At 31.7% G+C, this 12,350-nt stretch overlaps 1 protein-coding gene across 2 annotated transcripts; it reads left to right on the plus strand.

Annotated features, from left to right (window-relative positions):
• Window positions 1-6,065: 6,065 nt before the first annotated feature.
• On the plus strand, window positions 6,066-12,350 carry DCP2 (decapping 2). Of its 2 annotated transcripts, none has more exons than XM_028069457.2 (9): window positions 6,066-6,202; window positions 6,323-6,419; window positions 7,235-7,386; window positions 8,367-8,494; window positions 9,651-9,746; window positions 9,945-10,097; window positions 11,165-11,268; window positions 11,358-11,425; window positions 11,899-12,350. In XM_028069457.2, the coding sequence occupies exons 2-9, from the start codon at window positions 6,349-6,351 to the stop codon at window positions 12,081-12,083; spliced, it is 957 nt and encodes a 318-aa protein (XP_027925258.1). In that variant the 5' UTR covers window positions 6,066-6,202; window positions 6,323-6,348; the 3' UTR covers window positions 12,084-12,350. The 2 variants fall into 2 exon arrangements, with proteins under 2 accessions (XP_027925258.1, XP_027925259.1); XM_028069458.2 differs by having other exon boundaries at window positions 6,129-6,241.

Raw genomic sequence — 12,350 nt, forward strand, 5'->3', positions numbered from 1 at the left:
ATAACAAATTTTATTTCAAATTATATTATAAAACTAATATCTTCAAAAAATTTCATAAATAATATTAAAAAATACAAATAAACCCTTTTTGTAACATTCCATTTTAATAGTATAAAATTAATAAGATAAAGACATTTTGTAATAATATTCAAAGGTAGATTAATCGAATAAAAAGTATATTAATACCATCTTTCAAGAGTTGTAAAAATATATCATTTATATAACAACATCAAACCTACAAAAATATTCCTATATCAAACATACTAATCACTCATTCTTCATAGAAGTCTCTAAACCTGTATTTTCATATACTTACACCAGAATGATGATCATCACAAAAGAAGAAAAAAACACAACAACACAAAGTGCAAGAGTCCATAGTCCAATGCATACATAGTCTAATGACCACAAACCTACATTTGAGTGTAAATGATCATTAAAGTTTCAAGATGTCACCTTAGTTGAATCCATAGTCCAATGCATACATTCAAATAACACCACCATAAAATCTTCTCACAAGACCCATGAAATTATGTGAAATACATACAATGCTCGTATACATTAACAAATTGATCATCATCACACTTTCACCACAATTAATTACTTTCACAATCATATACATCTTTAATCACATTTTCATATTCACATATCAATAATTCCATCTCAATCAATTACAATCTCAAACATATACATACATAAAGTACATCAAAACGGTGAAAATAAATTCTCTGACCACATACTTCAAAACAAAGATCCCACCGGTCAAAGTGAAAAATCACTTGTCTAGGATCAGTCGTCAAAATTTCAGCTTGATCTGACGGTTAACAAAGTGGGAATCTTCATTTTACCAAGAAGTCGTAGACTAGAAAATAGGGTGGTGCCCGACGCTGGAAAAGTGGCACCCAGTGCTACGACCCCTAGAATCCATTGATTTGGATGCGCCTAACAGTCCAAAAGTGGTGCCCAGCGACACTAAGTTAGTGGCCACTATCATAGTGGTGCCCGACGGTGCTGCAATGACGTCCGACGATGTATCAGAAACAACAATTTAGGGGAAAATTAACCCTATGCAATTGACTAATTGGGCACATTTCCTTTAGTGTTTTTGATGCCAAATTGTTTTACAGAGTTCAAACTTGATACTCAATCACTCAAAACACATTTTCAAACTTTTCCCCAAATCAAGACCAAACATAAATCAAATATCAAACATTTCAACATGCAACTCATCAATTCAATACACCACATCACAATTAACTATTAAGATGATTAGTTCACACCAATATTCCACAGAAAACCTAGCTTCTCTTACCTCTAATGCAACCCAAGCTTGAAACAATGAAACCTCAAAATGATTCGAACTCCAAAACCCCTAGCTCAACCTAGAGACCAAAATGAAGGAATGCAGAGAGGGATGAGGTTTTGGTCATGATCTAATCAAAATTAAAGTCCCATGAACAACGTGCATCCAAGAAACCTCACATGAGACCCTCCCCACACAGAAAAGAAGAAGAATATTGAAATTTTCAATTTATGCGGATGAAGAAATCATTCTATTGGATTTGACGAGAACTCTAAAATGATCCCAAAACTGGCCTCTAATTCACGAAAAGATGAAGATCAAATGAAAATAAGAAGGAAGAATCAAGGTTGAGTTGAAATGGAGAATAAAATTGGTGTTGAGAGAAGGAAAGGGATTTTGTGTTTTTGAAAATAGGAGGCAACTGAGACTGCTTTAAAAAAAATGGATTTTACATTCTTCCTAACAACAAAAATTATTGACTTAAAAAATTCACTCATCAAGAAGAAAAAGATCTGCTCCCTCTCACTCTCTAATAACAATCACTTATACTTGGAGTTGTCTTGCAAACATCGTCCAATTATTGCAATTAAATTTGCAAGTTTTGGTGATTCCAAAGGAGTGCAACATTCACCCACGACAATTGTGAAAGTAAGAAGAATGCATTGTCCATCCTACAAAAGGCAGATGTGCTTGCAATATTTTCATTAAGATTATTCTTAGGTGATAACAACGTTGATTTTAATAAATTACTCGAACATTTGGCTATGTATAGGAATGTTTTGGCAAGAAAGCATGCTCATTGGATGTTTCTGAAAAGACACTTGGTCCAACCACATGTAAAACTATTAACAAGAGGCTTGTCGTGGAAGTAATGTGTGAGGAGTTAACTTATATGTCTTTAGACTTTTATCCTAAATAAACTATTTTTCCTTATGAAATTATTTTAGGAAGTTAATTGTTATGTTAATATGATTTTATGGTGCGTAACATCCCATTTAATAGTTTTCACGCTACTAAATAAGATATTATATCATGATCAAACAAAGCAGATAGTGGGAATAAACTGTTATAGAGTGCTGATACAGTCATCCAAAATAACCATATAAGTCCCTATCGACGTGTACAGTCTATACAAGGAAGGGTTAATTTATACATCTCAAACTCCATAGAGCCTAACCCAAAAGCTACTACTGGATTTCCAAGCCAAGGATCAACTCCTGTCCAGGAGAGGGGTGTCTTCATCTAGATTCTTCTCTGCTCACACCAACAGTAGGTGATCATTGCAAAAGAGAAACATACAAGGAAAACAAACATAAACAAGAAGGGTAAGCTAATCTTAAGTAAGAGAAATCATGCAGTTCAATTTATGAATATCAGTCAATTATGTTGCAACCATCAAAATTACTTAAGACACCATCACATAACACAAATACATGACTCTATACTTAATATCTAGATTATGTAAGCAACATTGGATCTCTTGGTGGTGTGCATCTATGACGGTCCCCAAACTCTGCAGAGTTTGGGCGCAAGGGGTTATCACCCGACCACTTACAGGGTAAGTCCCCTTTGCGTCTAAGACTTGATCAAGTCCAAAGACTAGGACCTCCTGCTACTCCTCACGACATAATCCATTCTGCTTTATCTGAGCATGAATGATTATTGGAGTTTCAGGATACCAACCAATACGGAGTCCTCATGTCCTTACACACACTAACATACTCATCCAAATTTCCATTGAAATTCTATTTCAACCACAACTTCTCTAAATTCATATTCATCCAATTACATCACTCACAATATTAGCAACAACGTTCCAAGCATATAAGAGGCTAATTACACAAGATCACATTTAAACATATAATTTCATCCCTTAAATCAGAGCATCAAACACCCCATTGTAGTGGTTCTCGCTCAAGCTAGAAGATCTAGTCCAGGCGAGAGGCCATCTTGCTTAGGCGAGTCAATCTCGCGAGGCTCTATCAGTGGGCAAAAAAATAAAATCTGGACGAACTCTCGCTCAGGCTAAGCTGGTTCGCTTAGACGAGAGTGTCTTTCGCTCAAGCGACCTCAGCTCGCCTAGGTGAGGCTTCGCGCAAGAACATGGGTGGGTTTTCTGGTGTTTTCGCTCAGGTGAGAGCCACTCACCTAGACGAAAATACCAGATTACGAACCTGTTCCCACATGCAGGAGCCCAGAATCCATGGCAAAACTCAATCAAGTACTCAAACATACAATTCAAACATCAATTTAGCACACAATTCTTCGATCAAACTCATCAAACATGGTTTTCAAACGGAATTTAGAAGAAAAATAGTTAGCTTCCCTTACCTTTGCAATTACCACTAGCAAGAACACTTTTAACAAGGGGGCACCTCAATTGCACAACCTAAGGAACTGGAATGCATAAACTCAGAGTGAGGATATGACCCTAATTCGATTTGGAAAGAATGGAGCTCTAGAAATTTCAAAATTTGAAGAAAATTGAGGAAACTGAAATTGACTTACTTGGAGAAGAAGGAGACTTAGCTGGGGGAAGGATTTCTGTTCTGGTTCCAAGTTCAATTGCTGTACAGAAATGGAGGATGGATCAGAATGGAGTTCAAGCTTTCTGGTTAGAGAGAAGGCAGTGAAAACAGTGAGGAAAAATTATAGAGTGAGAGTGGAGTGTGTTGTTCTGTGGAACTGGTGGCAGAGAGAAAGAGAGTATATGGAAAGGAAAATGGGGTTCTCACATGGTGCCTACTTGATATACATTAATTAATATTTAAATATTCTTGATATAAAAATTTAATCCACATTAATTTTAATAATTTAAATACAATGAAAAAAAACAACGAATAATAAAAAAAAAAGCATTTGTTTGACAAAAGTGTTTTATTTATAATATATAATATACATAATGTGTGAAACACCTCGGAGAGGAACTTATATAGTTTTGTATCATAATGGTGTTAACTTTTCAATTGCAATTTCTACTTTTAATGTCTAATTTCTCCAACTTTTTTACTTTTTTAAGCGACGTTTTAAAATGAAAACAAACAAATGATTTTAATTTTGAGTAACAAATTTCATAATTCCATACTTACATTTCAAATTGCATATATTCTACATAATTATAATTATTATTTTTTTCTTAAAATAAATAAAAGTATAAAATGCTTATTTTCTACTAAAAACCCATATAATAAAAAACAAAGATCACAGTTAAAAATAATAATAATAATAATAATAATAATAATAATAATAATAATAATAATATTTTATTATTATATCCTTAATACTTTTAATAAAATTTTGTATATCATCTCACATGTATAATGGAATGCAGCAGTGAAATTGATTATATTCTAATAATCTCTTAACCGTTAATCAATAACATATTAATGATCTGTAATGATCATTCATTTTAACATTGGATTGGTCATTCAAATAGTCTATACATTCAAGGTTTAAAATTTTAATTAAGCTGGAATCAGTATTAATAAGATTATTGGTTTTAATATTATATTTTTATATTTTTATAAAACTACATAATATTATATTTTGATAGAAAAGTAATAATAAATTTATTGGTTTTAATATTTAAGATATATATAATGTATAATTTCTAAAAAGTATATGTACATTATATTTAAGTTTTTAATAATACACTTCCATTTTGTTAATAGTAAGAATTTCTAACGTATAGTAAAGTGAAAAGTATTTCAGATAATCTCTTCAAATGAACCTATTTTTATTATTTTTTTAAAATAAAGAGGACAAAATATTAAAATTAAAATTATGGAAAAATATTTTAAATAATTATTTAAAATATTAAGTTTAAATTTTAATTATTTTAAGAGAAAGAATAAAATGAAAAAATAATTTATGATTTTTTAAATATAATTTGAAATTCAATGTTATTTTAATTTTTTGAAAAATAAAAGTATTATAATAAAAATATATCTAAATTTTAATTTGTATTTTATTTCTAATTTTTTTTCTACAACCCATTATTTTGATAACAAATTTTATTTAAATTATATTAAAAAAATAAAATTTATTCATCCGAATTTTTTTATTGTTTATTTCTCAAAGTAATTAAATTTAATCTTGGTATTTTTAATTAATTATTTTTAATTATTTCTTTCTCATTTTAATTTTTAATGTTTAATGTTGATATTCCTTTAAAAACAATTCTGCAAAAAGTCAAATTATGAAAAAGTAATAATGTTCTACTGACTTTATTAGAGGATTTTTTTTTTAAATTATTAGTCATGAAAATTTTCAAATATATTAATTTTATAATATATTTAGAATAAAATTATAATACTTTGTAAGAAAATTAATGAAAAATAAAAGATAAATTTAAAATTTTAGAATATTATTATGATTATTGTTATTGTTATTGATCATAAATACTTTTTATTATAATATTTTACTTTTCAAAAAATCAATAATAATAAATTTATTTTTTATTTTATCTCTTCTTTTAGAATAATTAAAATGTAAAATCAATAACTTTAATTAATTATTTTAAATTATTTTTCATGATTTTAATTTTAATTTTTTATTATTTAAAAAAATCAAAATAGGTTTATGTGAGAAAATAGTATTTCAATACATAGTTGGAGAAATAATATTTCAAAAGATTATATCGAAGAACTTCTCTTAAAAAGGAATCATTTTGAAAAAAAATCTTTTTTCTTTGATCTGAATATTAATTTTAAAAATAAATTAAGCATAAACAAATTTCCAGATTTTTTAAAAAGTAAAAAATTTATTATCATTCAGGTAAAAACTTGTGAGAAAAAGTAATGAGAGTTTAAAACTCAGAAATGGATTTTGGTGGAACTTGAACAACGGGTCTTAACATTTAAGGCGAAGAAGATCCGTTTGGGTTTCGGGCAGAACAGGGTATCTTTTTTTCTTTCTGCTGTTTCAGACAAAAAGAGAGTGAGAGAAACTCATAGAAAATTCTCGAAGAAGCTTATTTTTTATTTTTTCATTTTGAGTATTTTTCTTTTTTGATTTTAGGGTTTGAGAACTGGCACTGGACAGCGATGTCGAATCATCACCGTTCTTCCTCTAAGAACGGTCTACCACCTCAAGAACTCCTTGATGATCTCTGCAGGTTTCGCATTTTCTTTTTCCGTTTTTTGTTTTCTTGCTTCTCTGTTTGGTTTCCCAGAAAATGCAGGAAAATAGGACATTGAAAGTTAGGGAGCTTTTTTTTTTTTTTTAATTGTTGAATTCTTGAATTGTTCTGGTTTTCGGTTCCTTTTAGCCCACATTTATCAATATTACGCATTTACACCTTTTAAGCCTCTAATTAATCGTACTGTCTTACCAAAAGAATTGGTAATATTGTAGGCTGGTGACTTTTGAATATTTTTTTAATTATTATTATTATTATTATTATTTGATGAATGTTTTGGAAGATCCGACTTTTTTCTGTCGTCACGTCAATGTAATTTTGGAATGTAAGAATGTGAGGTTGAGTATGATAGTAAATTAGGCTTTAAGCAGCATATGATGGTTTCTTTTCTGTTGCTGGTGAATCAATTATTCTTACTTGCTACACTGCTATACTATTTTTGTAAGAGAATGTTCTGCTGGATATTTGTTTCTTATTAATCAAGGATTACTCACTATCAGCATAATAAAAGTGTTTTCTGCTATTACAACTGTTCAGTTTTTTTTTTTTTTTTTTTTTTTTTTAATTCTAATAATATTATAATAGTGATGAGATGATCAGTGAATTGAACTGCCATTTATAGATATGCAGTGATATAGGTTTATTATATTCTGTGATGCTGTGTCCTCCAACTCTGTAACATTCGTAGTCATTTGCATTGCATTCATGTTCCTCCCTTTTTATTGTTGACTCTAATTATGTGTATTTTGTTCCTTTCTTAATAAGACACTTTTCATGTTGTTATATTGCAGTCGCTTTGTGCTGAATGTGCCAAAGGAAGATCTTCAGTCTTTTGAAAGGATATTGTTTCTTGTGGAGTATGCACATTGGTTTTATGAAGATAACTCTGTAGAAAATAATCCATCTCTGAAATCATTAAATCTGAAGGAGTTTACTTCTTTATGTATCCTTAATGTAACTGATTTGTTTTCAGTCTTTCTGTTTACAGTAGCCGAATATAAGTTTTTCATTCTTGTTCCTTTTGACTATAATAGTTCATGAATAACTTTTTCATACTCTAGTTTCTTTTATTGTTTTCATTAATTAAAAGGGTAATCATAGTAAGCTATTTTGTTTGATTTTTAACATGGGGATGGAATACAAGTATGTGAGCAGAGGAAATGAATGGTGCATGGAAATTCATTCCTGTAACAAAAACACCCAATATTTTTTGCTAGGTAGGATTAGGTCAATGGATCAAACAATGTCATAATTCATTAGTGAAGCTTGTGTGTTCCTAACTCAGTTTTTAAGACATTAAACTTGGTCGGAATTTAGTTGCTTCTCAAGCTTTCATGTTCAATTCTACTCCTTTGCCATCTCTTGTAATATATGAACCAAATATTGGAAAACAGGGAAAATGTAAATTTACAGTGTTGTTCACACTCCAGTTTTGAGGAAATCTACATAGTGTTTGTTAGCTTATTTTATATGTCTAAAGATGAAATTTAAGGTTTACATTAATGGGATTGTGGAAAATTATCTTTGCATGATTTGGCACAAAAAGATGTCGACATGCTCCCATCTGGAATTCCTTTGCCTCCTTCATCGTTTTTTACATAATTTTTTATGTATTACTAGTTGAGCTCATCATTGAGGGTTGTTTTTATGCTCAGCCTGTTAGCCATGCTCACATGCATGCTTGTGCATGGATACACGGACATTGATAATTATTTAGACAATGATTGTTGGAACCTTGTTGTTCTCTGATTACATTATTTGACCCGATGAAAGAAGGCTATCATTATTTAATGTACTTTGTAGACATTATTAGGCACAATTGGTCAGGCTTTACCTAAAGTAATGCTAGTCATTGTTATTGTCATTTTCTCTTTATCAACTTCAATTTATATATTAGATGAAATATTCCTTAACATTTAGAAGTGTTTAACAGTTGTGATGTTTTAAAGCCTTATGTGGCCCATATAGATGATATTTTCAAGGACTTCACATCCTATAAGGTTCGAGTTCCTGTAACTGGGGCAATAATTCTTGATGAAACATATGAAAGGGTAAGCCAAGAATAAACACTTTCAACGGCTCTTATTTTTTGCTTTCTGTAGTGAGAAAATTACCTTGTTTTCAAGTGCTGGGGCTGTCTTCTCTCTGGTATGTTCTGGTGTGTTGTTACCGTAATCAGTGTGTATGAACGTGGTTACTATCTGTATGATGAATTCCACGTTATTATTTATTTAAAGAAACAAGAGGGACTAATAAAACCATTCATACGAAAGATAGAAAAGCTAACAATCAATTGTAGTAGAAAAGGAAATAGGATTCCTAGATAATCTCGTATTAGTTAATAAAAATATGTCAGTGGCATTTCTTTTATCGGGTCACTAAAATTCAGGAAACATTTATGCTCCATAGTTGGCTATAGGAAGATCAATGTCGCTAGCTGGTTGATGATAAAATGATTAATGCTTATAGACTTTTAATGTGAGGACAGGAAAAACCGTAGCCTTTTATAGGTCATAAGGTAGCAAAATAGTTCAGGAACCTCTACACTTGGAAGATGAAGTATTTCTTTCTGCTCAGTATTCTTCATGTAAGTGACTTGGTTATGGATGATCTTCATTATTCCACTTGGTTAACTTCATTTCAGGAACAGGATATTATTTGTTTCAGTGGGAGATATAATTTATATCATTAGTTGTTTATAGTTAGCTTTCACCTGATATCTAAAGCTTTAGGAGAGAGTTGGTCCATATCAAAATATCAATATCTCTAACCAAGTAGTTAAGACTAAGAGGGCCCCCATTCTTATAATACAAGCCTGAGTTTCAACAGTCAATACACCATATATGCTTTGAGTTCAAGCCCACATGGCTCTTGTACGAAGGGACATGCAAATGATATAATGAAGCCAGTTATACTCATACACCAACTAAAAACATGCTTTAAAGGAAAGTTGCGCCATGTCATTTTTCAATAGGCGATCTTGAAACTTTGTACACTGGGAGTGAACAGCCTTGTTCAAAGACAAACAAATTAAAGCATAATTTTGCAAAATAATTTTTAAAGGAATGAGATATCACAGTTAGAGATCGCATGTATAGTTCCACTGAAGATCTTCACAACTCTAAACTGATACAATAGTTTTGAAGATTCTTTCAGAGTTACTTATTGTTATCTTGAACCGTGTTTTTACATGCCTGCTGTTGACAGTGCTTGCTAGTAAAGGGATGGAAAGGTTCAAGTTGGAGCTTCCCTCGTGGCAAAAAGAGCAAAGATGAAGAAGATCATGCATGTGCCATTAGAGAAGTAAGCATGCTACGCTTTCTCAGTCTTTAGTTGACCATTTTTTCCTTGTGGGCTTAGGTTGTAGGTCTAGGAAAGATACTTGCCTGTTCATTACAAAATTGATATGCATTGTAAAATCTATAATATTAATTGGCTAATTCACGTTTTATTACGAGTCATGGGTTAGTTTTCCCTTTTTTGTTTTTGTGGCGAGTGCAGGTCATGGAAGAAACAGGTTTTGATGTTTCAAAACTTCTTAAAAAGGATGAATACCTTGAAGTTATCTTTGGGCAACAGAGAGTGAGGCTTTACATTATCGCTGGAGTAAAAGATGATACATCATTTGCTCCGCTTACCAAAAAGGAAATCAGTGTATGTGATTCTGTACAATTTTGCTTATTCTAAGTTTTATGTCTTTGGAGATTGTACATCTATCTGAAATTGATGAGTGATATGACTAAAATAGAGTGTACAAGTTGGGGGTAATCCTCACTTATGGAATATTTTCTTTTGGGGTTAAGTTAGATCAAAATTCAAAATTCTATGATGATATCAAAGTCTATTCTAGTAATTATTTTTTGAATCTAGTGGGCCACCTAGTGTTGAACCACATGTAGATGCTTAGTCTTGCTAACTTTCATGCTTGAGAAGTCTAGTGCTTGGTCTGAGGGGGCATCCTTGATCTCACATCAACTAGTAATATGGTCAAAATATATAATATTTGAGGGCAACTCTGACTTGAAGTACTTTTTAGGGTTGTTAGGTCGAAATTAAAAACTCAAAAACTTGGTGCTTAACCTTATAGTTATCTTTAATACTTTCCTATACGATAGTTTAAGGTAAAATGAGAAATTTCATTAGACTATAAAGGAAGAGTATGATCTGCGGATGATGAGTACACCACTTTTCAAATAGTTAGTTCATATTATTCGCTTTTGAACTGGCTGACAAGAAGATAGGGATAAAGTAAGAAAATATTGAGATATGGGATCATAAACAATCGTATTAGTAAAAACATTTTTTAGAATCCAAAACAAAACTATATTTAAAATACAAATAAACTAATTTGGAATTATTGATTTTCATGTAGGCAAGTTTGTTGCAGTTGCAGCTTTATTTAGTATTTGCAGCCCATTTAGTTGCATTGTCCTCACAGTCATGTGCAGCTAACATTGTTTTCTATCTATCTTTCAAAAACATTGAAATCAAATGTAGTCATGTTACATTACATTCTATCTACTTCATTGTGTTCCTTTTGTTAGTGTGCACCACTGTTACTTCTAATTTGAATCTGGACTTATATAATTGAATTTGTTGTGGCCGAGAACTTTCTGCGATATTAGTTTTCTTTGCTCTTGGTTAAATTTCATGGTAAAAATATCATCATGTGACGGGCAACTGTCAGTGTTCAAGATACTGAGAAACTGTTATTTGTGCAGGAAATTGCATGGCACCGGCTTGATGACCTCCAACCAGCAACTGATGAAGTGATATCTCGAGGGATCACTGGCCTTAAGCTTTATATGGTGGCTCCTTTTCTGGCGTGAGTACAAAAGCATATGATTTTGACAGTTTCAGAGAATGCCCCGTGTATTGTCTAAGTTAAAAAAAAAATTCACTGCCTTCATGCAGATCATTGAAATCATGGATTTCCACACACCATCCTGCTATGGCTCCAAGGCCTGATTTACCTCTCAAAGGTTGGTCCTATTTCACCCAAAATACTGTTTGGCTATAAACATCACTTATGTTATTGTTTCAATGCATGAGTACGTTGGATGAAGTTTAGTTACTCAATGCTTGGCTGTGTTGGGATGGGTTAATTTCTCATTTTGTTGCACTACATAGTACATTATGTACATCGCAGTCTTACAGCCCCGAGTCTTGACCACTGATTTTAAATCTGAGTGCATTTGGCTTGAGAAATTTGATCGTTAGTATTGCATTTTGTTAGCTACAATACTGTGTATATTTCATTATTACGAAGGTCTTTAGGTACAGGATTTGTCAAGTGGTTCAAAGGGAAAATCAGCTATGGATGAGCTTGTATAATGTTTGCTTATTGCAAATTTAGTACTGCAATGCATGCCTAGTTTGACCGTTGTACATTTTCTAAACTACACATTCTTCATACATTAGTCAGGAATGCTAACAATCCTTTACTTTTCTCAAGGAATTTGCGTGTGGAAAGCAAAACACAATTCTATTGGAAATAGCTCTACAGTAATAGATAGCCAGCCTACAAAACCTGAATCTGATTCTCACACCCCTGATGTGGGGCCTGGCAAGAGCTTTAGGAATTTCAGATTTGATACTGCCTCAATTTTACAAGCAATGGAAGCTTCCTTTTCTTCATGAAACTTCAGCAACCTTCCTGTAAAGTTTCCTGTCACTGAATTGATTTCACTCTCCACTCCAATTAGGAGGTTGCTGTACATATTGTTCCTCCAGTTGTCTGGTTGAATGAGTATTATGTACATTATATGTATAGCAAGTATTTTGTACCTAAATAGTATTTTCAGTTAGTGTGGTATTTTCTGTAAAACTAGAGAAAAAGTTCAATGTATAAGTTATGCTCCTCCTTCCATTAGCAATCAGAGGAAATGAAACCGATTTATATGATAA

This window comes from Vigna unguiculata, chromosome 4 (genome assembly GCF_037176805.1).
Source record: "Vigna unguiculata cultivar grain cowpea cultivar isolate G323 ecotype 2 chromosome 4, ASM3717680v1, whole genome shotgun sequence".
Taxonomy (NCBI): Eukaryota; Viridiplantae; Streptophyta; class Magnoliopsida; order Fabales; family Fabaceae; genus Vigna; species Vigna unguiculata.

Excerpts from the sequence above, each read along its gene's own strand:
- DCP2 (XM_028069457.2), top strand. The coding sequence starts at position 6,349 with ATGTCGAATCATCACCGTTCTTCCTCTAAGAACGGTCTACCACCTCAA. Across the intron at positions 6,420-7,234 it reads CTCCTTGATGATCTCTGCAG|TCGCTTTGTGCTGAATGTGC; the intron begins GTTTCGCATTTT and ends GTTATATTGCAG. Across the intron at positions 7,387-8,366 it reads GAAGGAGTTTACTTCTTTAT|TGTTTAACAGTTGTGATGTT; the intron begins GTATCCTTAATG and ends AACATTTAGAAG.